This window comes from Arachis stenosperma, chromosome 10 (assembly GCF_014773155.1).
Source record: "Arachis stenosperma cultivar V10309 chromosome 10, arast.V10309.gnm1.PFL2, whole genome shotgun sequence".
Taxonomy (NCBI): domain Eukaryota; kingdom Viridiplantae; phylum Streptophyta; class Magnoliopsida; order Fabales; family Fabaceae; genus Arachis; species Arachis stenosperma.
The window spans coordinates 4,891,640-4,917,926 of NC_080386.1; the positions used below are offsets into that span (position 1 = coordinate 4,891,640).

At 36.0% G+C, this 26,287-nt stretch overlaps 3 protein-coding genes and 1 non-coding gene across 4 annotated transcripts; all 4 read right to left on the reverse strand.

Moving 5' to 3' along the window:
• Positions 1-1,004: 1,004 nt before the first annotated feature.
• LOC130955423 (receptor-like protein kinase 7) lies at positions 1,005-4,841 on the reverse strand. Its single transcript, XM_057882272.1, has 2 exons — positions 1,985-4,841; positions 1,005-1,818 (listed from the first exon to the last, which is right to left on the reverse strand). The coding sequence occupies exons 1-2, from the start codon at positions 4,563-4,565 to the stop codon at positions 1,472-1,474; spliced, it is 2,928 nt and encodes a 975-aa protein (XP_057738255.1). The 5' UTR covers positions 4,566-4,841; the 3' UTR covers positions 1,005-1,471.
• Positions 4,842-11,191: 6,350 nt separating this feature from the next.
• LOC130956633 (uncharacterized) lies at positions 11,192-11,695 on the reverse strand. Its single transcript, XM_057883660.1, has 2 exons — positions 11,501-11,695; positions 11,192-11,416 (listed from the first exon to the last, which is right to left on the reverse strand). The coding sequence occupies exons 1-2, from the start codon at positions 11,693-11,695 to the stop codon at positions 11,192-11,194; spliced, it is 420 nt and encodes a 139-aa protein (XP_057739643.1).
• Positions 11,696-17,795: 6,100 nt separating this feature from the next.
• LOC130954052 (protein TUNICAMYCIN INDUCED 1) lies at positions 17,796-19,683 on the reverse strand. The gene is given in 3 exon segments (XM_057880789.1): positions 17,796-18,546; positions 18,772-19,338; positions 19,445-19,683. Coding segments are annotated over 3 exon segments (1,281 nt in total). The 5' UTR covers positions 19,568-19,683; the 3' UTR covers positions 17,796-17,955.
• A 339-nt stretch (positions 19,684-20,022) lies between these two features.
• On the reverse strand, positions 20,023-20,096 carry TRNAV-AAC (transfer RNA valine (anticodon AAC)). The gene has a single exon. It is a non-coding gene; the product is annotated as a tRNA-Val (tRNA).
• Between the last annotated feature and the right edge of the window lie 6,191 nt (positions 20,097-26,287).

Genomic DNA, 26,287 nt, shown 5'->3' on the forward strand with positions numbered 1-26,287 from the left:
AATTTCAGCAACAACAATATTCCACAACAAATTTCACAAAAAATTCAGTTCACAGAAGAATAAGAAGAAAAAAGAAGGTGCGGTGATCCGGTGGTGCGGTGCGGCAGAAAAGAAGAAGAAGAAGAAGAAGAAGAAGAGTGGCGGTGCGGTGGTGCGGTGCGGTGCGGCAGAGAAGAAGAAAATGAAGAAGAAGAAGGTGGTGGTGGTGCGGTGCAGTGCAGCAGGACGGCAAGGCGGCGAGCGACGGTGCGGTGGTGTGGCGGTCCCCCTTCCCTCCTCCCGTCCCCTTCCCCCCTTTTTCTTGCACCCCTCTCCCGTTCTCTGTATCATTTTCTTTCTTCTTTTTTTATTTATTTTATTTTAAAATTTTTTAATGAGAGGTAGTTTGGTAATAAAAATAAATAAAATTGGTAAAAATGATGATTTTAAAATAAACTGAAATCTTTGTGACCATTTTATAGCGAAAAAAAGGTCGAAAGCGAAATAAATTTTTAGCCTCTACGTTGAGACCAAAATCATACTTATCCCTTTAGTTTTCTACTAATTACTTTTGTATTCTTTATTTCTTTTATTTAGATTAATAAAAATGACAAATCTTTTATTCAAAATTTAATCATAATAGTAAGTGATTAATATTTTTTTATATTTACTATATATTCAATTCCTTTAATTTAGTAATCTAACAAAATATCTTAACCTACACTAATTAATTAATGATAACAAACAATAAATTCTGATGAGATTCTAACATATTTATTATTTAAATATGATCTCATGTTAATAAAAAATAAAGTTATTCAATACAAAACTTCAATTTATTTAATAAATATTTTGAACGCAAAAATTCAATTCAATTTTATAATTTTACTAATTTATTATAAATACTAAAATTTAATTTAATTCTGATTGGAATTTCATTTCTAATAGAATTCAATTTAATTATATACCATTTAAAATTTTAAAACAACTGTAACCAAAAGAGCAGCTAAACATTGAAATTTGATTATTAATACTTCATAGGATTAATAATTGGTGTGTCATGTGACGGGGAAGTATTTGGTTGTTTTAGTTTGAAGCGTCCTAAAAGCAAAACCTTCTATTCTAAGAAGCAACTATTCTCAGAACAAACTATGCAGAAGCTTAACAGGGTTCATATACATAGAAAACATGTTACAAAAATACAAGTTACAAGTTGAACCCAGCAGAAAATACAGATTCATCTACAAGAGGATTTCATTACACATATTCTACAAAGCTACAAGCTAATCCTTTTTTGGTTGCTCACTAGCATATATTTTCCAACTGTAATTATATTTTGCTATTTATACAATGATATTTATCACCCCTTCTTGGCCTCACATTTTGTGCAGCTTATTAAGGAGGAAAAATGTAACCATTTTTGGAATCAACATACCATTCCAGTTGCTAATGGATGATACGTCCACACAGAATACGATAATGACTATGTTGTTTAATCATGTGTGGTCACTATGTTGGTAAGAGCACAAGGGTCTGCCTCTTCCAGCATTTGAACAACCATTCTCATGGAGGGTCTTGAAGATGGAATCTTGGCCGTGCACAATGCTGCGATTCGCAACACCTTCATGGCATCTTCTCTGGAATGCTTTGCTATGGTGGAATCCACCAACTCAAGAGCTTCCTCTTTGCTCCTCATATTGCTGCATACCCAATACACAATGTCCTTGCTCTCCCCAAACTCTGCCTCTATAGGCCTCTTCCCTGTTACTAGTTCCATTAGCACTACTCCGAAGCTATAAACATCACTCTTCTCTGTCACCTTACAAGTGTAGGCATATTCTGTCATAACAAAAACCAATGTGATTAAGATTAACTTTCCTAAGCAGTTATAACTGATCAAATTGTTTTGAGCAATAATGTTCATATTAAATTGTTTGAATGAAAACATATGTATCATAATAGAAAGCATTATATTTATATCTAGATTTTAAAGGTTGTTGGTTACCAGGAGCCATGTATCCAAGTGTTCCAGCAATGACATGAGTCAAATTTCCTGCTCCTCCATGAACAATCTTAGCAAGGCCGAAATCAGCAATCCTTGGCTTCCATTCTTCATCAAGCAAGATGTTACTGGACTTAACATCTCTATGTATAACTGGTCTAACACAACCATGGTGCAGATACTCCAATCCTCTAGCAGCACCCAATGCAATCTCATACCTAACCTCCCAACCCATCTGAGCCTTCTTACTTGTATGCAAGCTATCCCACAAGCTTCCATTCGGCAAGAATTCGTAAACAAGCAAGCTACTATCTTCACTTGTGATGCTGCAATAGAGCTTCACCACATTGACATGCCTTATGGAGCTGAGAGTGGCCACTTCTGCATCATACTCTGATGAGGACCTTGAACACCTTTTCAGCATTGCTGAGGTGCTCCTATAATTTCCCCGGTCGCTCGGATTTGAAGTCCATATGTGTTTGACTGCGAATTCTTCACCACTTTTAAGCACAACCCTGTAAACATTCCCTGATCCTCCTTTGCCAATCAAGTTCTCTGCCTTAATCCCATTAATGATCTCGCTCTGGTTGAAGTTTAGCAAGTGATACTGCTTGATATTCCAAGAATTAGTCTTCAGAACCGGCTTCTCAAACTTGTCCTGCTTCAGTTTCAAGAAGAGGATATAGCACAGAGAAACAGCAATAACCATTAATGCAGCAATCAAACACAGCACAAGTGTTCTGATTCGCCTCGAGCCCCCGGATTCAAAGGAGCATGGCATGAAATTCTCCAAAATCTGGCTGCATAAGTGAGGATTCCCCATGAAACCATCTTTGTAAGCTGAGATTGCAAGTGAATCTGGTATGGGACCAGACAACTGGTTGTTTGATAAATCAAGAAGGCTAAGCCTTTGTGCAGATAAACTTGATGGAATTTCGCCGGAAAGTTTATTCAAGGACAAGTTCAATGAGTTGAGTGTGAGCAAAGATCCAATTCCAACTGGTATTTCTCCGGAAAGAGAGTTACCAGCAAAGTTTATTTCATTAAGAGAGACACAAGAACTGATAGAATATGGTATAACACCAGAAATATTGTTCATGTCCAATTTAAGAGTAGTTAGCTTATGCAAGTTGCCAATAGTATCTGGTATTTGTCCTGAAATTTGATTTGAATTTAACTCAATTGATACCAATGAAGAAGCTTCTGAGATTTCCAATGGTAACTCACCTGAGAATTGATTGTAAGACAAGAAAATCTGAGCAAGTGATTTTGCTTTGCCAATATCACTAGTTATTGACCCTTCTAAATGATTCATTGAAAGATCAATAATTTGGAGATTTGGCAAGCCCCATAGACCTGAAGGAACAACACCAGAAAGCGAATTGCGACTTGCACGAAAGCGAATCATGGAAGAACAATTAGCATATGTTTCAGGTATGGTTCCAGTGAAGCTGTTGTTCAAAAGTAAGAAGTCTGTCATATGGTTGTTCTTGCACATATCAGGCGGTATGGAACCGGAAAGCGAATTATCCGAAACATCAATGTAATCCATGCCTCCATAGGAACCAAGCTTCTGAGGAAGAGGACCAGTGAGCATGTTACCATAGAGAGAAAGTTCCTTGAGGCTTTTCAATTCTCCAAGCTCTTCTGGAATTGTACCTGATAACTTGTTCTGAAAAAGCTGCAATGATGAAAGGCTTTTCAATGATGAAGTTATCTGAGAAAGATCACCTTCAAGCTGGTTATTAGAAGCATCAAAATATTCAAGATTTGTAAGGTTACCAAATCCAACAGGGATTTTCCCACTCAAGAAGTTATCATAAAGCTCAAGTTGCCATAGCCTTTGAAGATGCACAATATCTTTTGGAATCTCACCAGTTAAGTGGTTATCTGAAAGCTCAAGATTCCCAAGCTTTGTGAGATTCCCAATACCAATTGGAATATTCCCAGTGATGCTGCAATTTGAGAGGTAAAGCCAATACAAATTTGAAAGCTTTAAAACCTCCAAAGGGAACTTGCTTTTCTCCAAAAGGTTATCACCAACGCTCAAGAATGCGAGTTCTGTCAAATTCTCCAATGATTTCCATGGAAATGCACCAGAGATTCCACTTCCATTCAAATTCAAGTACTCTAACTTGTTCAGAGTTGACAAATCAGGAACCGAACCAGTGAATGAATTCCCACCCAAATCCAAGTATTTCAAATTCTTGCACTTTTTCAAGTCATCACTGATGATCCCATGCAATAAATTGGACTCTACAGAGATTTTCTTCAGCATTTGAAGCTCACAGATTGAGTCAAACGGAAGAGTTCCAACTAATGCTTTACTTGCAAGGTTGATTTCTGAGACAGAACCATCTGAGCACACAATCCCGGTGAAGTTGCAGTGAGAATTCGCTTGGTTCCATGAACTGAAAACATTTGGTTTCGAACTTTGAATAGAAGACTTGAAACTCAAAAGAATTTGAAGCTCAGTTTCATGAGAGGATGTAACAAAACAGAGGAAAAACAGAGCATTAAGAAGAAAAAGAAGAAGAAAAACAGGCTGCGGCGAACCGTGGCGGAGAATTATTCCGGCGAACATGGCTGCCGGTGGCGGAGGCTAAGTGAGGAAAGTGGGTGGGATATAGTTTGAAGAAAGTGGCATGTGGAAGGTGGCTTCTTTGTGAGTTATGAGTTGGAAACTTTGTTTTGAGTGTTTGGTTTCACATTTTGCAGAAAAAATGATTCACATGCTCAGAAAGAAAATCAGACAAATCATTGATTTGATTATGTGGCCGGTGCTTCATTGTTATGGTGCAGATTTGGATGTTAGAACTTGAAGATTGTTTAATTGTCATGTGAAGATTTCCATGATCTTTCCTTCATTCTTTTTCTTTCTTTTAATTCGGCAATATGAATATAATTTAATTTAAAAAATATTTGGGATGGCCTAGACAACCCAACATTATTTTATTTTATTTTATATTTTTTTTAAGAAAAAATTTTAGAGACCATTAATTTTATAATTATTTAATCAATATAAATACTAAACTATTTTTAATAAATAAATTTTATTAATTCATGTGTATAAACTCTAAAAAATGTAAATGCAAACTGTATTGATTTGTATATGTAAATTCTAGTAATTATAGTTACAAATCATATATTTTTGTGTATAAAATTTTAGTAAATATAAATATAAATTATTATTTGTCAAATGCTGCCTAAAAATAATATTTATTAGTCATGTAATACTGTTTATTTTTTAACTATTACAGAGTAATTTAATGATTTTAGATGTTAAATTAAATAAAATAATTGTGAGTTATTATCTTTTTAGTTTATACACTACAATTTATAAAATTAATTGTGTATTATCATATTAATAAAAATAATTAAATTTTTAATTATTACCTAAAAATCATTTAAATATAAAAATCTGATTGAACAATGGTATAAATTTTTAGTGTATTAAAATCAAACTACTTGAAAAGCAAAAAATATTCGAAAGAAAAGGTAGTTGTATTCATTTGGCATAAGATATTTGGTTGATTATGTTGGCATAAACTAGTTTACGTAAAATGAGTGCGAATAAGACAACTTTTAATAGTTTTTGTATGATTTGGTGTGATTTATAACTTCTGAGTGTGTCTACCTAACCAAAATACATCTGGAGTGCATACAACGATATGTATAATAATACATATATATAGAGTTAATGTCCAAAATGGTCCCTCAAATTTAAATCGGTGATCAATTCAGTCTTTTAATTTTTTAAATGACCAAATAAATCCCTAAAATTCAGAAACGTGCGTCCCCGTTAGTCCTTCTCAGAATTGCCGTCTTAACGTTGCTGATGTGGAACGTTAACTGCCATGTGGGCATTCTATTAAACGACGTCGTTTGAGTTGTGGGTGCCCTAAACCTGTAAAACGACGTCGTTTGAAATAACGTATTCTCTCCCTTTGAATAAACAATTGTTGTTGGTCCCCCCCTTCCACTTCAACGTTTCCCACCAAAATTTTAGAAAACCTTTCTCTTCTCCTACGTCCCTTCATTCTCCCATACTTCCCACTCAACATTTCATCGGCGAGGATCATCCTTAGCATTTGTTCTCTCCGGTCAGTGAAGAAGTCATCGACGAAGACGAAGCATCACCTTCGTTAAGTGCCGACGGTAAGAGGTAACAGTTTTACTTGATCATTCTCTTCCATTTTTTTGGTTTTCATTGAGGGTTGTTGATACTTATGTGTGAATGCGTTGTTGTGCATGTAAGGGAGTGGTTTAGAATGTTGTGGTTGTTGATGGCGCAAATGTTAGGGTTTAGGGTTTCTAATATGAAAGTTATCATTCTCTTCCATTTTTTTTGTTTTCATTGAGGGTTGTTGATACTTATGTGTGAATGCATTGTTGTGTATGTAAGGGAGTGGCTGAGAATGTTGTGGTTGTTGATGGCGCAAATGTTAGGGTTTAGGGTTTCTAATATGAAACTTGTAACCACATAAATCATAATCTTGTTTAAGTTATAGTGAGTAGGAAGTAAATATATGCATCCTTATTACAAATATAGTTTGATTTGTAGTTCTTTGCAATATGGCTGTTTTGCGACAAAATGAATAATCCTGTCTGTTTTGTGCATTGTGCTGTAAACTTCAGATGCCTGATCGATTGAGACTTGTTTTCCACCATGGTGGAGCGTTTGAGACAGATCCTGGGGGAAATTTTATCTACACTTCTGACTTGTATGATGAATGGGTTGGAGTTGATGAAGACTATCTTGACGTGTTTGCGGTAACCGGTTATTATAAAGAGCTGGGGTATGATAAGGCTGAAGCATGTTGGTATCTGGAGCCTAAACATGTGTTGGAATTTGGTCTTAGGAGACTGAAAGTGGACCAGGACCTTGTTGATATGATCAAGCACTGCCATGAGAATAACAACGTCATCCACATCTATTTTGAGCACGGAACTTCGATTCCTGAGATAATTGATGTAATGAATTTGTCTGAGGAGGATGGTGCTATAGGCCAGAAGGTCGGAATGGAAGGCATGGAAGAAGATATAGTAGAAGGTGTTGAATCTGTGAAGAAAACCAGCACAATATTAAGTCAACTTGAAGAACCAGTTACCTTTATCCCAGTTGAACTGAAATCCACTGCACCAAGTCCACTGTCCACTACCCACTGCCCATCTCCACTGCCCCCAAGCCACTGCTTCCCAAGCCACTGCCCCCCAAGCCACTGCCCCCCATCCCACTGTGACACAGCCCGTTGCTCCGAAGCCCATTCCCCCCCAACCCACTGCCTCCCAGCCCGGTGTGACACAGCCCGTTGCTCCCCAGCCCACTGCCCCCAAGCCCACTCCCTCGAAGCCCAGTACACGAAGTTCAACTGCCCTGAATTTTAATGGCGACAAATCATGTTCACAGGCGAAGTCCCCTAAATCTCTATCCCAACCAAATCCCATTACATCCAAACCTGTGTCTCAAAAAGTTTGGTCTCAACCCACTCCTTCAACCAAGAATGCACAAATTAAAAAAAACAGCGCATCAAAGAAACAATCCAAGCCTATTAACTTTAAATTCAACACGTCTACCAAAATGCCTAGAAGGTATATCACAAGATCACAAGGCTGGAGAAAACAAGCAAGCAAGGAGGCAGTTCAGTTGAATATTGATAGCTCATCTGATTCTTATGAGTCTGCAGAGGACAGTTTATACAAGCCACACATGCCACTTGACTCTCTCGACTCAAGCAGTGACAACAATGATGATGTTAGTCCTAGCAGTGATAGGAGAAAAAGGAAGACTGCCAGTGACAAAGACAAAGGCAAGAAAAAGGTTGTTAATGATGAAGATACTTCTCGTCCCCCATCAATGGATGCATCTGATTATGAAAAGGAGGTAGATGATGATGAGAACGAAGAAAACTTGCAATGTATGTACCGCCTATTATAATTAATGTGCATATGTATTGATTTTATTCTGTTTCTGTTGGTGATGTAATTCCTAAATTTGTATGGCAGTGTCTTTCTCTGATGATAGCTGGAAGTCTGATGAACTGAAGACTCCACCAGACTCTGAAGATGAAGCAGACCCAGCTGCGAATCCCATCTTCAATGATGCTGCCAAGTTTGGACATGTGAGATTAGAGCTAGGTATGGAGTTTACCACTAGGGATGCCTTTAAGAAAGGGGTTAGAAATTATACATTGCAAGAGGGTAGGGGTGTAAGGTACAAGAAAAATGATACTACTAGATGTAGGGTGGTATGCAAGAATGAAGATTGTCCCTGGATGGTGTTTTGTTCTTATAGCAAACCGAATGGATGTTGGCAGATTAAGACCTTTAATGATGATCATACATGTGAGAGAACTTTCAAGAATAGATGTGCAACTAGGTCTTGGGTAACTGACATACTTGTTAAGAAGGTTAGGAAGCTCCCAGCTTTTAGACACAGTGAGGTCTTTAACTACTTTAAAGCAAAAACTGGAATACAACTGTCTAGGACTACAATTACAAGAGCTTTGGGTGATGCAAGGAAAATAGTGAGGGGTGATGAAGCTGCTGAGTATGCTAAACTCAGAGATTATGCGGAGGAGCTGTTGAGGTCTAATCCGGGCTCAACTGTCAAGTTAGGTGTTAGTCCAATGCCTAACGGAGAAGGTGTATTCGAAAGGTTTTATGTGTGTTTGCATGGATGCAAGAAAGGTTTTGTGGGTGGCTGCAGACCCTTGATAGGACTTGATGGGGCTTTTTTGAAGACCTATTATGGAGGATGGCTGCTGTGCGCCATGGGTCAGGATGCGAACAATCATGTGTATCCAATTGCATGGGGAATTGTTCATAATGAGAACAAAGACAACTGGAAGTGGTTCTTGGAGCTCTTGCAGGAAGACATTGGAGATCAGACAGAGCATGGTTGGTGCTTCATCTCTGATATGCAGAAGGTAACCTAACCTATATGCGTTAATTAGATGCACGATAAATTATTTGAAGGACCATTTTGGATTAATGAACCAAATTTGAAGGACTATTTTGGAGAATTGCAGAATTTAATAATTTTAGAATTTCAGCATATGGTAACCTATATACTATTGTTATGGCAATTGCAGAATTTAAGAATCCTTAAGCGCATAAGTTCAAAAGGGAACCTGTTATTCAATTTATTATTATATATCATGTAAAAATTAAGAATCTGTTATTTGCTCAGCTTTTTAGGTGACTAATTTGTTATCTTGTAGGGTTTAATCCCAGCATTGCGTGAAGTTATGCCAGGTGCGCATCACCGCTTCTGTGCGTGGCACCTTTGGCAAAACTTTCAGAAACAATGGAAGGACTCACACTTGAAGAGTTTGCTTTGGAAGTGTGTTAGAGCCATGACTGTCCAGGAATTCAACGGACATATGCAGTCTATAAAGAGGGTGAATGAGAAGGCGTGGGCATATTTAGACAAGTTCCCTAGGCAGGCATGGACCAGGGCTCACTACAAGGACTTTCCAAAGGTTGACAATGTCTGCAACAACATGTGTGAGGTGTTCAACGCTGCCACCAAACCATACAGATGTAAGCCCGTCTTGACTTTACTGGAGGAGGTTAGGAGATATGCCATGACTAGTATGGCAAGGAACAAACTGAAACTCTCTAGCCATATGGGATACTTACCTCCGATTCAACAAAGTAGACTTGCAAAGGAAAGGCATTACAGCAGGTACTATACACCAATGTGGTCTGGAGATGCGGCTGAAGTGATGTTTGAAGTGCATGGTGAACCACATAATGTGGTGGTTGATTGGGAAACCAAACATGTAGCTGCAGGTCTTGGCAGTTATCGGGTAAGTACTATTTTCTTTGACTGTTTTTATTTTTTTGTGTAATTGCATTGTAGTATACCTATCAACACACTTAGTTACTCAAATTTTTTATTTGGTAGGGTTACCTTGTCGTCATGCAATAGCTGCGATTTCAGTCATGAATGGTAGACCTGAGAATTATGTCCATGCATGGCTAACAATGGGCTCATACAACAAGACTTATGAGTACCATATCAACCCGGTAAGAGGCCAACAGTTGTGGGAAACATCAGAATACCTCCATTGCTTACCTCCTGTAAGGAGCAAACCCCGTGGCAGGCCATCACATTATGCAAGAAAAAAGGATCAACATGAGGCACCTGTTCGGGGGAGTCAAGAGCGCACAGCAACAAAATTGAAGAGAAAATATGGCAAATTCACATGCGGGACATGTGGGGATGTTGGTCACACAACAAGGAGTTATAGGATATCAAAGAAACAAAAGGTTGATGAGCAAGCAGCTGCTGCAAAGGCTGCTGAAGATGCTGCAGATAAGGGTGACATCGGTTCTAAAGGTAACAAAGGTGAGGTTGTTACTGAAGAATGTGAGGTTGGGGCTCAAGGAGGACAAATTGATACTCAAGCAGAAGTTGCTGCTGACGGGGGTCTAGGAGCTGAACAAGAACCTGCAACTAAGGTATTGTTCTTATTGATATTGTTGCTATTGATAAATATGGAAACAAACGAATCCATATAATGACTCTTGTATTGTTGTTGTTGATATCATAGGCTGTGAAGACTACAAGGACTGCAAAGAAAGGCCATCTGAGAACTAAATGTGAGAGACGCATAGATAAACTCCCTGTCAAGAGGACAACTTCATCCACTGCTGCTACTGCTGCGGCTGCTCCACATCCAACTGAGATTTCAAGAGAGACTATTCAGGGAGCTAGTGCAGCAACCTCTGAAAAACTTGCCTCCTTCTTGAAATTTGTTCCAAATCCAGGATCCAACCCACCAAGGAAAACTGTCTAACCAGCACAAAGTGTGGTGGCTTTTTGAGTTCATGTTGTTGTAGCTGAATGTTATGCTTAAAGAATTCTGCCTTTTTTTAATGTAACCTATCAGACTTGTATGTATGGCCTTTGAATGTTGTTATGGCCTATGATGTTTTGGATTGTGATACTATGTTATGCACAATGTGCTTTAGCACAAACAACACTTGTTTCGGTATTAGTTATCTTAAATTAATGAAGTTTTTGGTTTAGTTCATGTTGTGATTTATCTCTTTCTGGTTTAGTTGAACACAATTTTTAGCAGAATAAGTGCAGCATCAAGAGTTGAACTCATGTCAAATTAGTGTTTCAATTCATTTCATTCCATCTTCATCAAGACATTACATACCACTTAAGAAATTTAAAATTTCATAACATTATCATCATTTGTTGAATACAAACCCCAACAAACTAAAACCTAAACACACACCAAAAGTAACAACAAAAGCCAGCAGCATCATTGTCATCAGCTTCACGGTCCTAACATCACTCTCCAAGGTTGTCATCCTCCAACTTAACTCATGCAAAACTTCTAGTGGAATGGGTGCTGCAGAAACTTGATCTTCACACCCATCAGCCCAGCGAAAAAAATTACAGTGAATTCCATACTGCAAAGTCGAAAATGCAGGTGAATCCAAACTCAAACTCAAACTCAAACCATCTTAACATTTTCTTCACAGCCATAACCTTACCTCATAGTTCGGACAACCATAAAATGGTCTACCAGGATTTTCTGCAGTTGTTGAGTGCTTCATCACCGTTCGAAGCCCGCAATAACAGAAAACACCGTTCTTACCTCCCCTATTTCGCATTCCTTTGTTTCCATAAGATCTGCCTGCGGCGTTGTTCCTACTTGAGCTACTTTGGCTTTTCTCACCACCACCCATCATCACTCACACAGACAAGAAATCAATTTGGGTTTTACGGCGAAGAAGAGATGTCGAACAGAAGAGAAGGAGAGTCGGAGAAGAGAAGCAGAATCGAAGAAGACAAGAAAATTAGGGTTTTATAATTGCAATGGACTAATTTGGGTGATATTATGCAATTCCAGATACCAATTTGAAACAAATTCAACCTTGGCACACATCAGCATCCAGCTGGAATGCCCACATGGCAGTTAACGTTCCACATCAGCAACGTTAAGACGGCAATTCTGAGAAGGACTAACGGGGACGCACGTTTCTGAATTTTAGGGATTTATTTGGTCATTTAGAAGATTAAAGGACTGAATTGAACACCGATTTAAATTTGAGGGACTATTTTGGGCATTTACTCCATATATATATATATGGTTTTGTCAGGGCGGAGCTAGATAAAATATTAGAGGGGAGCCAAAAATATTTATCCAATAAACTAAGATTAAAATAAAATTTTAAGGGGGGGCTAAACTAAAATTTACATATAATTTACATGTAAAAAATTAAAATTAGGGGGGGTCATCGCCCCCCTTTCCCACCACCTAGCTTCGCCCCTGGTTTTGTGAATATTGAGGAAGATTATGTATGTTTACCCTTCTTATGACTAAGAATCTAGTTTTATTTTTTATTTTTTGACAGATTAGTTTGATTTCTTTAAGGTTTACATAGGAGGGTGAAAAATTAACATTTCTACAAAGGCAAAAGCAGATACATTTTTTTAAGATTTTTCAATTAACTAAACATCCATCTTATTAATTTTCTTCTATTTTTCTCTCAAATAAATAAAGTCTAAGTAATTTAGCTAATAGCCAATGACAGCATAGTCTCTTCATACTCATTTAGAGATCGTAAATTCAAATCTCACTTTTAACTTAAAAAAAATAATAATTTAGCTAGTGAATTTTTGAATTGAATATTTGAAGCGTTTAGTTTAGTTAGATAATAATAAAATTGAAAATAACTTTTGAATAAGGACTTTTTTTAATAAACTTAATTTATAGTTTAAAAAATTAATATTTAATTTAAATTTTTTATCAAAATGTTTTATTTATAGCATTTTTAGCTAATATCTTTAAAGCATTTGGTAGCGAAAATTCTTTGAATAAAAGCATCTTAATTTATGGCTCATGACTTCGTGTTCATTAAGTAGTGTGACTGTGTGAGACTATAACAGTATAACAAGCAGTCAAAGTGTCAAAGTTATTATGATAAGAATAGGAATAGTATACTTGATATTTGTAATGTTTTCAGTGCTAAAAAAGATCTTGAATGCTTGAAAAATTGAAAAGTATAACTAGGCTCATTTCTAGAAAGGCACTACTAATTAATCAACTTTTGTGTCACCCCAAATACCTAAAAGGGATTATTGCCGCAACTTTTGGTCACTAGTATGTAAAATAAAGGCAGACATTAGACTCAATGATTGGGGGCAATGAATTTGCCCATACCAAATTAGGGGAACTCACTAGTCACTAGTTAAATTGTTACTACTAGTTTGTTTCTAGTAACATTGTTCATAAGAATTTTACTTCAACTGTAATACTTGAAGAATCATGAAACACGGGTTTGGCGTTTGGTGAGAATGCGTGTGGTTTCTGATTCTGTGGCCGCCGTAGTTGACTTCACACTTCACACACCACTCTCTTGCTTTCATGTGTTGTGCTGTCACCCTTTGTTTCCATTTCTTCATCATTTGTCATCTATGCAATTCATGGACTATTTTTTTTATATTGATTAAATATATGTAATATATTGTTGAAAGTTTGAGTATTTTTATTTGATGCGAAGTTATTTTTTAAAAATATATTTATTAAAATTAGACAGTCTGATTTATTTTTAAAAGATAAATTTTAAATTAAAAGGTTCAATTTGTATTTTTAATTTTCTTTACTTTTAAAAATAAAAATCGAAGAGTCCGATTTTAATATTAAATTTAAAAAAATTTAAAAACGTAAATCGGACGGTAGAATTTGTAATTTTTTTTTTAAATTAAACAATATAAATTGAGAGATATAATTTTTAGAGATTAATGTGTAAGTAAATAAAAAATCGAAGAGACCATTTTTTTCCTATACCATTAAAAAATATATTTCTTAACTCATCTTTTTATGTTGCACACTACCATGCAATATAGAAAAAATAATAAGCGCAATTAATAAGTTACAAATTATTTAGAGTTTAATTTTTATTTTAATTATTGTGATGCATATAAAATAAAATTTATATATAAAAAAATAAAAATAAAAACTAAAAATTTATTACATGGAGTATTATAAAAAAAAATTAAAGAATTATGTCTTTTATTTACTCATCAAAATACTAATCATTTTAAATTGTCAATAAGAAATTACTATCAATTAGAATATTATCATCTACCTGACAAAATGATCAATTTAATTTACAACCATGTAATTATTATGGAAAGCAGAAATGTCAAAATGTTGAAAGACATGTTTATCTAACTTACACTATTCGGTGATGACTTAATATAGAACACAGTTTTTTCTTCGCTGTTGTCATATCTTTATTTTGAAGTGAGCTTGGGCAGCATAACAAGTAAGATGATAATAATGATCTGTTTGACGCCCATACATGCATTAAAGGTGAATTAGGTTAGATAGATAATGCATCTATCTCTTCTCTAGCTTTAGATCAATGATTAAATTAAACACTATCAAATAATGGAAGGAGGCAAGGAGCAATTTAAAATTACAATGACAAAGTAAAATACCTTATCATCTTACAATATACAATAATTTTTCATATTTAAGGTAGTTTTTGGTGTAGAGATAAAGACGAAAAAATTGAGATTAAAAGACAGAAATTAAGAGACAGAGATTGAAATAAATTTCAATATTTTGTTTGGTGTAAATTGTGAGACAAAAATTAAAACAAAAATAAAATTTTAATTTAATTTGTACAAAAAATAAAATTAGAATTAATTAATTGAAATAAAAGTATTTTAGATATAAAATATTATTAAAGTTTTAGTTTTTATCTCTAAAAATTTTAGTTTTCTGTGTTCTTATTTTTTATAGGTACTAAAATACTAAAATTTTAGAGATAAAGATAGAAATTTTAGTACTAATTTTTAAATTAATAAATATGATATTAAATTTTAATCTCTTAATTTTTGTATCAGTATCTCAAAACAAACGCTAAAGAGATAAAAAAAACCTATATGTAGATCTAGAATCTGCGTTGATGGAATCTTCTTCTTTATAATTTACACGTCATTTTTGGACAGAAATACACCAAATTTCCAACAAGTATTGTCTAGACACATGCATGCCATCTTAGAATTCTTCTGGCAGTTTAATTCAAGAAATTATAACCTCTTTTGAACAATCATCTAATATATATACAAAAAATTATAATTTTTTTTAATGTATACGTAATACTTTTTATTTTTGAAAATTGAAAACAAAAATATATTATTTTTAAATTTGATTAAAATTTTAAAATAACTTTTAAACGTAAGCCATTACCTCTCTCTTTTTCCTTTCCATTCTTATCCTTATTTAATACTAATTGAAAGGAGACGATATATAATTCTTGAAAAAAATGTGTCGGCAGAAGATGATAAGAAAAAGAGGAAAGTGGGGGTAGCATAGTGTAAGGTATTTCTAGTTATCCAATACTTAATTAAAGATTTCTAGTTTAATATATTTTAAATTCAATGATTTTCATATTAATAATTTATTAAGAATTATATATTCACATATAGTGGGCTTTGCGATATTTATGTTAAAATATAACATTTTAATAAATAAATTGTTTATTGAAATCAAATATAAAATTTAATTCTATTCAAAATAATAATCCTTCTAAATTTCAATTTAGATACTCATTTTGACAAAAACAAGTGAGATTAAAGATTGGTGACACTAGTTATTTTTATATAAAGTTAATAGTTAGTAATTATTAAATAATAATTTAATTAAATTTATTAAATTATTTAATAATTTTTAATTATTGTTTTCATATGAAAATAATTATATATGAGTTTTTGATAGATGAAAATTTAAAAAAAAAATTCTTCTACCTCAATTTAATTTCTTGATGCAACAGTTAAAATAATCACTTTATATTTTCTCTTCATACTCAAATTTTTTTAAAAAACTAAAAAAAATTTTATTCATAAAAAGAATAGCTACAAAATTTAAAGATTTTTATACTTCTTAAATTTAAAATTATAACTCATAAATTCATTAAAATAAAAATAAATCAAATTATAAATAGTTTAAAACAAATAAAATAAAATAAAACAAATATAAAATAAATCTTAATAAAACGTTTGATTTTCTATAATTTGACTAACAAAAATATTTAATATAACTTATAAATAATAAGACGTTTAATTTTCTATAATCATTAACTATTATCTTAACTAATTTTTAATGTATCTTTAAAATAAATAATTTAATTTTATTTACAAAATCTTCTTTCATTCTCTTAATTATTACTTTTATAATTAGATAAATTGACATATATATGGGGGTTTGTCCAAAAAATTCGTATCAGTTCCCATCTTAAAGATTTTGTATTTGAGTTGATGCTTGTTAGTGGGTTGGTGTTATTAGTTTGATGGTGATCCAATTGGGTGTTTCACTGCGATCATCAATGATGATTCGATTATGATATGTGAAGACTCACTTGGAATTTTCTTTATCATAAGTCATTCGTTGCATCATAGCCGGACATTAATATATTCATACCATAGTCAAATATTGCCAAGGTTGTGGTCCCATTGACCCAACCAAACCCATTGCCGGTCTTTCATATACTTATTTATTCTTGTGTTAAAATAATATTATTTGAACATTCAAATTAATATATGACATTTAACAAAATTTAAGAGTGAAAAAAAAAAAGAGTTTGAATGTAAAAATAAGATAAATCACCTCATCCTTAAACACTCTTTATTAATTAAGAAATATTACATTCTTTATTAATTCAATAATTTAAATTTAGAGTTAAATTTAAATTTTAAAATATAGAATTATTTTTTATCTTTAATAACAAAGTTATTTTCAGATATCACTACACTCTCATTCTTGTTTCTAAATCGCATTAACATTCACCAAGACTAAAATTAAATAGTAATTTAGTAGGTATTAACACATTTTTCAATATTTTAATTTTTAAATATTTTTTTCTTTTTTTTTGTCACGTGAATTAGACATCTCCTAAACAACCCCTGATCCTAAACATTATCTATGCACCACACATATCCACATAACACACACTCACACACATTACATTAGTTCATTTTTTGATTCATTTTTTTTTCCGTAGAACTTGAAGCCGGGTGTGATTATTAAGGAGGCATATGCCACTCAACTAAGCCTCCAACCACAAATATTTTCCTCCTTAGTCAGATTCACACTGTCGGTTTGTTTTGCCAACCAATATGGAGACACACACGGAGACACAAAGCCCAATTTGTCAAGCAGTCCAAAGAAGTAACAAAACACAGCTCAGTAGAACCATATCCAATAATGCAAGCCCATACTCAGTAGATGGTGTTAGCTTAGAAAGATTAAGGGGGTGTTCTACACTTTGATTGTTTGCAATTGCATTGAAAGTTGATTAGCACCTACATGAAACACACGATCTATGAAATACTCCACAGCATGAAATATGAATAATGGCCGGTGAAAATTTTAAGAGAATTGGATACCACACAAAATTAAAGTTTGTCAACATTTTACTCATAGAATGGAAGGTTATAGGAAAACATTTCCGGTTAGCCAAACTTGAGCTTCTATGATTTCCAATGAATGCTGCTTGCTCAAAATAGAGTTAAAAGAGGTAATAATTTTCAACAAAATTAGGTGGCAAAACAATTGATCAACAATACATTGGAAGACCAAAGTTGTGAGTGATAGGGCAAAAAGTAGTGCAGATGGACAAAACATGATGCATTGACATAACACATAAAATGAAGGGAAAATGATGAAGGATTTTGTGTGAAAAGAGTGGATCAGTTGCAATGTTTGTTCTATTAAGTAATAATGTAAATACCATGGGGGAAGTGCTATTCTAAGAAGCAATCATGGAAGGCAGATAAAAGAATAAAACAATTTATCTTCATTCCTCATCATTTTTACAACTTCCTTAACTATTATGTATATTATCAAAAGTGATACAAGGATCTCTTCTCTCTTCTATAATCCCCCTGGGTAATGTACACAAAAACACACTCCTTTTATCCTTCCACCAACAAATTACAAGGCGAAGGGATCCGGAGCAGGCTGAACTATTGGCATCTTTGACATGGTCACATTGCCCGTGAGTAGATTTGGCGCCACAGTATCCTCCACGATAACAGGAGTTACTGGCAAAATTCTCTCTGGTATGACTTTGTCACCATCAACCTTTGCCAACACCTCAAAGTGCATTTTCACAGTCTCAGGCTTAGTCCTCCACTCAGGGTAACCCTGTAAACTAAACCCATCTCCTTCCTTTAGCTTCTTCTCAGCCTGAAAGCCTATCTTTACAAATGTCTGAGCTGAAACATCAGCCTTCAACAATTTGAAGGAACCCTTCTTGTTAGCCTTAGGACCCAGCACAGAGGCCAACAGTTTCTCAAAGCCCAACAAGTTGGCGTTTGATCCATTCAGGGAAGTGAGAGGCCATAGTGTCCTAAACTGAGTTGGAGTAAGTAGTGTCTGGGCTTCACCATGGAGATCAATAGTAGGCAGGGCATCAATTGCTTTGTTGTTTGATGGGGATGATAACTCCACAAGACCAGGTGCAAGACGTTTGAGCTTCAACCTGTTGTTGGGAGAGTCTGATGTTGAGGCATGGAGCACAAACTAATTTCACATTGTCCAAATTCAACCTCAAAAGGCAAGACATACTGCATGGGTTAGCTATGAGATAATGCCACAGCATCTAATTATACGTTCATCACCTATATTAATTTTTATAGAGCCATAGACCATTCACCATATCACCAAAATAAAGGATACCAAGCATCTAATTATAAGTTCATCACCTATATTAATTTTTATAGAGCCATAGACCATTCACCATTTCACCAAAGGATACCAAATTACCAGCACTACAACTCTTAAACTCTAACAATGTGATGGAAATTGATCACAATGATAAGATAGCTAAATGAAAACATTAGTACTTCTAAGTTGAGTTTTAAAACTAGTTAGCTTTGAACTAGCCACTGTAACCGCAACCATTTTCACATACGATATTATTAGAAACCTTAAATACCAAAAATGATGATGATTGAAATAAAGAAACTTGCTTACAGGGAGAGAGATCCTCATGTCCTTAGCATCCTGAATCCACAGCTCCATGGGTCCAGCGAGCTGGAATGGAGCCAAAACCGGCAACCCATGACCCGAATCCCTCTTCTGAACCAACCCGTTTTGCTGACCCGGTTCATCGACCCGGAAAATTGGAAGATCCACGTAGTCCCATCGGTTTACATCTTCAAGGAGCTTGAAAGGTATCACCTTCTGACCAATCTCAACATCGAATTCGTAAGCCACCGAATGCCCAACCTGAGCTTCCCTTGGATCAAACCCAGTTATCTTGAAATCTTCAGCTGTAAATCCTAACCCTTTCACAATCGTTTCCTTCAAATCCTACATAATCAAAAACAATCTTTTACTTAAAAAAAAATAGCAATATCCAGAATCCGGAAATAATGACAACCTAAGGTATATACGAAGAAAAAAAAATTTATCTTACAGAAATCGCCTTAGGGTATGGAGTGGTGGATTCAGGAGCGGAAAACAAAGCGGAAGCGAATTGAGAATGGAGGAGAAGAATTGCGAGAGGAAGGATCCGAAGGCGAAGAAAAAGCGAAGCCATTTCCAATGGCGTATGATGAAATTGGGAACCCTAGTTAGAATTGATTGTTGAATGCCTGATGAAATTGATTATAAATTATTTTTTGTTTTGGGGGTTTGATTACAAATAGATTAGATAGAGACGTGAGTTGGATGAAGATGGAGGGTTATTTTGGGAATGGAAAATGGTAGATGATTCTAGGAGTGATGACGTGGACCAATTAGATGGTATTAACTGATTTTAGAAGAATGTGATTGGATGGAATTCGTGGAGGTACGTTATAATAACATTTATTTATTATTAAAGAAAAAGGAAAAACTGATTTTAACTTTTTGGAGGAATCGGCGTTGATTCAGGACAGGTAATACAGTTGGTCTTTGAATTACGCGGCTTCCGTGATTAGCAGCAAAACGACGACGTTTTGTTGGTTTTTTTCCTTTAAAAAATCAAAAATTGGGAAGAGATAAAAAACTAATTGGCGTCGCCCGGACTCGAACCGGAGACCTTCAGTGTGTTAGACTGACGTGATAACCAACTACACCACGACACCTTCGTTGGTGGGTCAAATGGAATATTATATAAAGATTAATGACATTGCAGCACCAATCTTACAACCCTTTTTTTTGGGTTAATCTCCTAGAAGAATTTCGCACTCGCAAAACTATAATAAAAAATTTATTAATGTAAGAAAAATAACATAAGCACATGAATTTTTTATAAATGAAAAACAATTTTTGTATTTAATGTGTATTTGATTGAAAGCAAAATTTGATCTTTAGATATGTTTTTATATTCTTTTACAACCATTTTGCCAAAAAATGACAAATGGTTCATCTCTTTAATCATGTTTGAAAAAAAATAATCAAAATTTAATAGTAAAACTTTTTTTGGTTGTTGAACCCAATCTTACATTTTGTTTTAAAGAAATGATATGACCATTTTTTTTGGGGTTACTCTGTCATCCACTTTATCAAGTTCTATTGTTGTATTGTTTGAACTTTATTATATTTAAAAAAAAATCCTCTCTCCTCATGTCCTTGGGAGTCTCTTCTCCTAGGGTTTGAAGAGTGTAGTGTTACTGTCCGTAATACATCGTGCAAAGAATCCTTACTAGTGATAACTAGTAGAGTGATAAATATTAGTATCCCAACGAAGTGGAGTACAAACAATGGCTGATAAAGGAGAATATGTGGAACCAATAGAACAAGAACCTGACGAAGAAGAAACACTTGTCGTGTATGATGAAGACGATATTTCAGAAAGCGTCCAAGCATGCAAAAATAGCATCATTGGGAAGCTAGTAACAAACAAAAACATCAATGTTACATGGATCCAGACAGCACTGTCCAATATATGGAAGAAACCAGCAGGCTTTAGAGTTATAGAAGTTCAACCCAAGATCTATCAGTTCTTTTTCAGCAAGGAGGTAGATCTGAACAGGGTGCTAAAAGGAAATCCATGGTTCTTCAGGAATGCCTGGCTGCTAGTGAAGAAATGGGAGAGAGCTGAAGACCAGATAGACAAAGGCCTAGATAAGGTGGAGACAAAAATGCAGATCTGGGACCTACCGGAACACTGTAAAACACCAAAACTTGGAGAAAAGATAGCTGCTTGTATGGGAGATGTAGTGAGCTGCGAGCTGTTTGAAGCAGGAAAGACCAAGTGAGATTCATCAAAGCTGTCAATATGAACATAAATACACCCTTCATGAAAGGAACAAACGTGGGGAGCATGAAGGATGGCCTTACATGGGTAAACTTCAAGTACGAAAGATTACCAACATTTTGCTACTACTGTGGAAAAGCAGGACATGAAGAAAACAGTTGTGGAAAGAAAAACAAGAGAAGAAGAGGTATGTATAAATCCAAATCTCTTGGTCCCTGGATAAAAGCAGATATTACTGGTGTCAGAGTTGATATAATAAACAGTAGAACAAATAAAAAACAACAAGAAGAAAACAAGGAAGAAGGAAAGCGTAAAGCGAGAATCACAGAAAAACTAATGGAAAAACTGGCATGTCTGTCAATGGTGGACTCATTTGAGTCCGACATTGGAAAAGATAACAGCCAGGCCCTGCGATAAACTCCCAGGAACCTCCTCACTGAGAGGGATGGAGGATGGGATCAAAAAGGGGAAGGAACTCCATGAGTTTATAAGGAAGAAAACTATAGAAATCAACAAACAAAAAGGACAAACCAAGAAGAAACAAGGCCAGACTTGGAAATGAGTGTGATAGAGAATAAGGAGACTGAAAAGGAAGCAAACTGGAAAGACAGGGAAAAAGAAGAAAGAATATGAAATTCTGCTACAGGAAATTACAAACCCAAGCAAAGGAGAGAATGCAAGCACAGCAAGGAGATGGAAGAAGCAAGCTAGAAATACCAAATGATATAGAGAGAAAATAAAAAGAAAACAAAGCACAAAAGGAAGACAATTGACAGAGATGAGATGGAGATTGAGGATAGGAAAACAAAGTCCAAAAAACAATTCTCTGAAAACAAAACAGAAACGGTGGAGGCTGCAGAGCAGCCCCCGAGACCAATGAAGATTAAGCTGAAATTGCCGTGGGCTTGGGAACCCATGACAATTAGAGCTCTAAACAAGCTCATTAAAAAACAAGCTCCCAACCTAGTTTCTTAATGGAGACTAGAAGAAAGGCGAATGAGATGATGAGACTAAGATATAAGGGTGGAATGAACAACATTATCGGTGTGGACGCAGAGGTGATGGAAGACAAAGGGGGGTGGATTGGCTGTTTTATGGGATAGGTCTCTGGAGGTTGAGATGATTTCTATGTCAAACAACCATGTTGACATGGAAGTGAGAGTAGCGGGAAGCGGTACTTGCTGGAGGGCAACGGGCTTCTATGGCTTTCCGGAGAGCCAAAATAAACAGGAAAGCTGGAAACTCCTGAGAACACTTGGGCAAGCAATATGGACAATATCGGTGACTTCAACCAAGTGATGAGACAACAAGAGAAGCAAGGGGGAAACCAAGTGAGTTATTCCCAAATTAGAGACTTCCAAGAAGCGGTACAAACGTGTGGACTGCTTGATTTGGGATATGCGGGCTACCCTTTTACATGGTCCAATGGACAAGCTGATGAGGAGAACATACAAGAGAGAATAGATAGAGCCTTTGCTAATAGAGAGTGGTCAGAAATATTTCCAAAGACGACGGTCCAGCACCTTTTCAGATATAAATCAGACCACTGTCCGATCTTGATGGACCTAGCTGGTGAAAAAGGGGTGAGGAAGAAGGGTCCTAGAAGATTCAGATTCGAGGAGATATGGTTGTCAAATAAAGAATGTGAGACAGTAGTGAAGGAGGCCTGGGAGTCTTGCCAAGGAAGCATTCAAGAAAGGATTGGAAGTTGTAGCAAGAAATTAAACCATTGGGGACAACAAAATTTTGGTGACATTCCGAGAAGAGTGAGGAGAGCCCAAGAGAGGATCAACCAACTAAATTCTATCTCCCAAACAGAAGATGTGATAAAAGAAACAAAGGAGAAAGAAGCAGAATTAGATGAGCTATTGAAGATGGAAGAAGTATGGTGGAGCCAAAGATCAAGAGCAACCTGGTTGAAGCACGGAGACAGAAATTCAAAATTCTACCAAAAAGCATCACAAAGAAGAGAAAGGAATAGAATTGAAGCGATCACAGACGATGTGGGCATAAGTATGAAGATGAAGATAAATAGAAGAGGTCATGAGGGGCTTTTTGAAAATTTATTCAAATCGGAAGAAACACAAAATGAGAAGGAAGTGGCTGATGTGGTTAAGGGGAGGATAAACAAGGACAGATTCGAGGCTCTCAATGCGGCTTTCACAAAAGAGGAGATTTTCCAAAGCCTTCAACAGATGCATCCTACAAAAGCACCGGGCCCGGATGGGCTTACCGGCAATTTCTATCAAAGAATGTGGAAAACTGTGGGAGATCAAGTGGCAAATGCAGTGCTTAAGATTTTGAATGAAGGAGCAGATCCGACACCTATTAACCAAACCCACATCTGTATGATTCCAAAAGTTGAGAAGCCGAAGCATACAAGGGAATATAGACCAATATCCCTGTGTAACGTCATCTTTAAATTAGCAACTAAACTTTGGCAAACAGGCTGAAGTCAATCCTTCCACAAATAGTTGGAGAAATCAAAGTGCTTTGTCCCGGGTAGACTCATAACAGATAATGGTCTGATTGCGTTTGAAGCTTTCCATTACATGAAGAAAAGGTCAAAGGAAGAAGAGGCTTTGTGGGAATGAAACTCGATATGGAGAAAGCATATGATCGAGTGGAATGGAGCTTTCTAAGAGAGGTCCTGATCTCAATGGGTTTTCCAAATAAGTGGGTGCAAATAGTGTGGAATTGCATTAGCACTACGTCCTTAAACAGGCTGAAGTCAATCCTTCCACAAATAGTTGGAGAAAATCAAAGTGCTTTTGTCCCGGGTAGACTCATAACAGATAATGGTCTGATTGCGTTTGAAGCTTTCCATTACATGAAGAAAAGGTCAAAAGGAAGAAGAGGCTTTGTGGGAATGAAACTCGATATGGAGAAAGCATATGATCGAGTGGAATGGAGCTTTCTAAGAGAGGTCCTGATCTCAATGGGTTTTCCAAATAAGTGGGTGCAAATAGTGTGGAATTGCATTAGCACTACGTCCTTTTCAATACTACTAAATGGTACCCCTTCCAAAAGCTTCAAACCATCAAGAGGATTGAGGCAAAGGGACCCCCTATCCCCTTATCTCTTTATCCTCTGTGCCGAAGCCCTATCGGGAACCCTCATTAAGGCACAAAACAGCAGGCTGATCCACGGAATTAGAATCTCAAGGAAGGGACCTGAAATAAACCATCTATTCTTCGCCGACGATAGTATACTCTTCACTAGAGCCACCGACCAAGACATTCAAGCCACCAAGGAAGCCCTGATTACATACCAGAGGGCCTCGGGACAGCGAATAAACTTAGAAAAATCGGAGTTGTCTTTTAGCCGAAACGTACCAACTAACAGACAGAAGCTTATCCAAGAATGTTTGGAGATAAAGGCTGTACAAAGACATTCCAAGTACCTAGGGCTTCCTACTTTTGTTGGGAGATCTAAGAAACAGGTTTTTGAGCATGTCCAAGATAGAGTGTGGAAGAAGTTGAAGGGGTGGAAGGAGAAGTGTCTATCGAGGGTGGGAAAAGAGGTGCTTATCAAGTCCGTCGCGCAATCAATCCCAACATACATAATGGGATGCTTCAAACTCCCAAGCGGCCTATGCCAGCACATTGTGTCTATGACCAACAGATTCTATTGGGGCTCAAAAAAGGGAGAAAGGAAGATTCATTGGATAAAATGGGACAAGATGTGCCTACCAAAACAGTGCGGAGGACTGGGATTCAGAGATATCGAAGCTTTCAATATGGCGCTTCTTGCAAAACAAGGATGGAGATTGATCAGGAACCCAGATTCATTAGTAGCAAAAACCATAGGATGCAAGTACTTTAATAGAAAGAGTTTTCTAAGCTCGAAGATTGGTTTCACACCAAGCTATACTTGGAGGAGCATTTGGCAAGCAAAAGGAGTGTTGGAAAGGGGAGGTTGCTGGAAAGTTGAAAATGGAAACAACATCAAGATATGGAAGGACCCATGGTTGCCAAAACAAAATGGATCAAAAGTCTGGTCCCCTCCAAAGATTCTTGAAGCAGATGCAACAATTGCAGAGCTGATGACAACAGATGACAAAGAATGGAATAGAAGGCTAATAAACCAGATTTTCCTAAATTTTGAAGCAAAGCAGATTATCGAAATTCCTATTCCCAGATCAGATCAACCAGACAGGTTTATTTGGAAGAAAGCTAGAGATGGAAATTTCAGAGTCAAACTGGCCTATCATGAAATAAAAATCCAAAACAGGAACCAACCATACAATTCAAGCATAGACCAAGAAGAAAATACCTGGAAGCAACTATGGAAAATTAAAGCTCACCCAAGAATACTGAACTTCATGTGGAGACTCTTACACTACTCCTTGCCAACAAAGAAGAGTCTGAATAGAAGAGGAATTAATTGTTCACCGATCTGTTCCAGATGCTGGAATGAGGAAGAGACTGAGGAGCACATCTTCAGGGATTGCGAATTTTCGAAAAGATTCTGGTTTGCCTCCCCGTCCATGGTGTTTGAGGAAAGGTGTGCAGATCGAAGAAGAATTGGAAAAAGCCAGATCCCTCTTTGAGGAATTCTGGCAAACCCATCAGAGAGGAAACGAGGACACGAGCAAATGAACAACAGCGTCATCAATGCAAACTGGGAATGCCCACCAAACTCTGTCTTGAAGTTATGTTGACCTGCAATCTTCAGAAATTTTAATGGTGGGTGGGAGTGGTAGTTAGACAATGGGCCAAATAATGGCAGCAGCTTCATGGGTCATACCATACCCACTTGAACCACGAGAGGCAGAGCTTATGCAGCCTTATTGGTATAAATTAGCAATGGAGTGTTGTTTTACTGATATTATACTGGAGAGTGACAATATAGAGGTAGTGAATGCTCTAAAAAAAGGGAAAAATTTGGACTCTTATTTTGGAACGTTCATTATTGATACCCTAGATTTAGTAAGTAATTTTAGATCAGTTAGTTTCAATCATGTAAAGAGAGGGGGAAACAAAATTGCTCATGAATTAGCACAATTAGCACCTACCAATCCAAATTCTGTGTGGATGGAGGATGCTCCTGTTCATGTACTCAATTTGGCGTTGT